The sequence below is a fragment of the Wasmannia auropunctata genome, unplaced genomic scaffold (genome assembly GCF_000956235.1).
Source record: "Wasmannia auropunctata unplaced genomic scaffold, wasmannia.A_1.0 LD336095.1, whole genome shotgun sequence".
Taxonomy (NCBI): Eukaryota; Metazoa; Arthropoda; class Insecta; order Hymenoptera; family Formicidae; genus Wasmannia; species Wasmannia auropunctata.
The window spans coordinates 628,085-629,362 of record NW_012026795.1 but is presented as its reverse complement, the minus strand read 5'-3'; the positions used below and the strand labels follow the sequence as shown (position 1 = coordinate 629,362).

The 1,278-nt window shown below is 34.5% G+C and overlaps 1 protein-coding gene across 1 annotated transcript; it reads left to right on the top strand.

Annotated features, from left to right (window-relative positions):
- Window positions 1–353: 353 nt before the first annotated feature.
- Window positions 354–1,054, top strand: LOC105462787. Its single transcript, XM_011709638.1, has 3 exons — window positions 354–410; window positions 606–723; window positions 807–1,054. The coding sequence occupies exons 1-3, from the start codon at window positions 354–356 to the stop codon at window positions 1,052–1,054; spliced, it is 423 nt and encodes a 140-aa protein (XP_011707940.1).
- Window positions 1,055–1,278: the final 224 nt, after the last annotated feature.

Genomic DNA, 1,278 nt, shown 5'->3' with positions numbered 1-1,278 from the left:
TTTTACTTACTACGCATATATACTAGTTCTAAATCTAATAATCAATAGAGTGCGCACATTTACAGAAAGTTGATTAGAATAATTAATTCATTATACAATGCTGTCTATATTTGTTAGACTCGCTTTGGGCGATACATAATTCGACAAAATTTAGAATATAATTTTGTTCATAAAATTTATAATACACAAAAATATAAAATATGTGTTTATAAATACATATGTATTTTAAAATCCATGACATATAAAATTATAAACAGAATGTCCTAAAATTGGTCACAAATATAGACCGATTAAGATTGGATTTAACAATATTCTTAGATAGGCAAATTTATTCAATGCGACGGAGATGTGCAATGTGTTATATTGATCCTACCAACGGGGTCTTTGGTGCTTATGTTTCTGGTGAAGCTGTACGCATGTCACTTAAACAATAGCAAAGTACGCCATATCGAAATTTTTATGATACATTGGTCGAAAGATAACTTAGAACATATACATATACATATACTATGTTCTAAAAAAGATACTTAAATTTTTATTGTTTTTCACGATCGCGGTCTGTCACGATCGTCAATATATTGAATATTCATCGAGTATGTTTCTAGATCAAAAGTCTCACTGATTATCTGCGTAGCGACTGGGAGAAGTTGGAAAGTTCAGAGGAGTACGAAATTATGAAAACGTATGCTGCGAACTCGAAACTCTTTTGTTTGGCCTCTTGTTGTAAGGATAAATCGCTTGATGCTATTTTTATTTTAACGGATAGATGATTGTTATGTCGTTTATTGCAGTATATTATTATACAGCTGGTGGTATGTTCATATTAATTAGCCTCGTACCTCACATAATAAATGTCGTATTACCGCTCAATGAATGGCCCATAATAATGCCTTATGAGGCCTATTACTTTGTGGACGGCGAAAAATACTTCTTTTACATTTTGTTCCACGTTTTTGTAAGCCTAGAAATATGTATAACGGCGGTGATCGCGTACGACAGCATGATTGTGGTTTACATCGAGCACGTTTGCAGCCTCTTCGCTGTGGCTGGGTAAGGAAAAAGTTGTCTTGCATTCTCTCAATTGTGTCTGACCAGGAAAACGGGACTGTCGCCTAAATGTTTGCAGATTTCGATTCCAGGCTCTATCTCGTAACGTTCGTGACGACGCAATAAATATTACTAATCCGAACGATGTATACCATCGGAAGATTGCGATCTCAGTGTGCGCACACTGGCGAGCTTTACGGTAATTTCATGCAATATTGTATTAAAATGTAA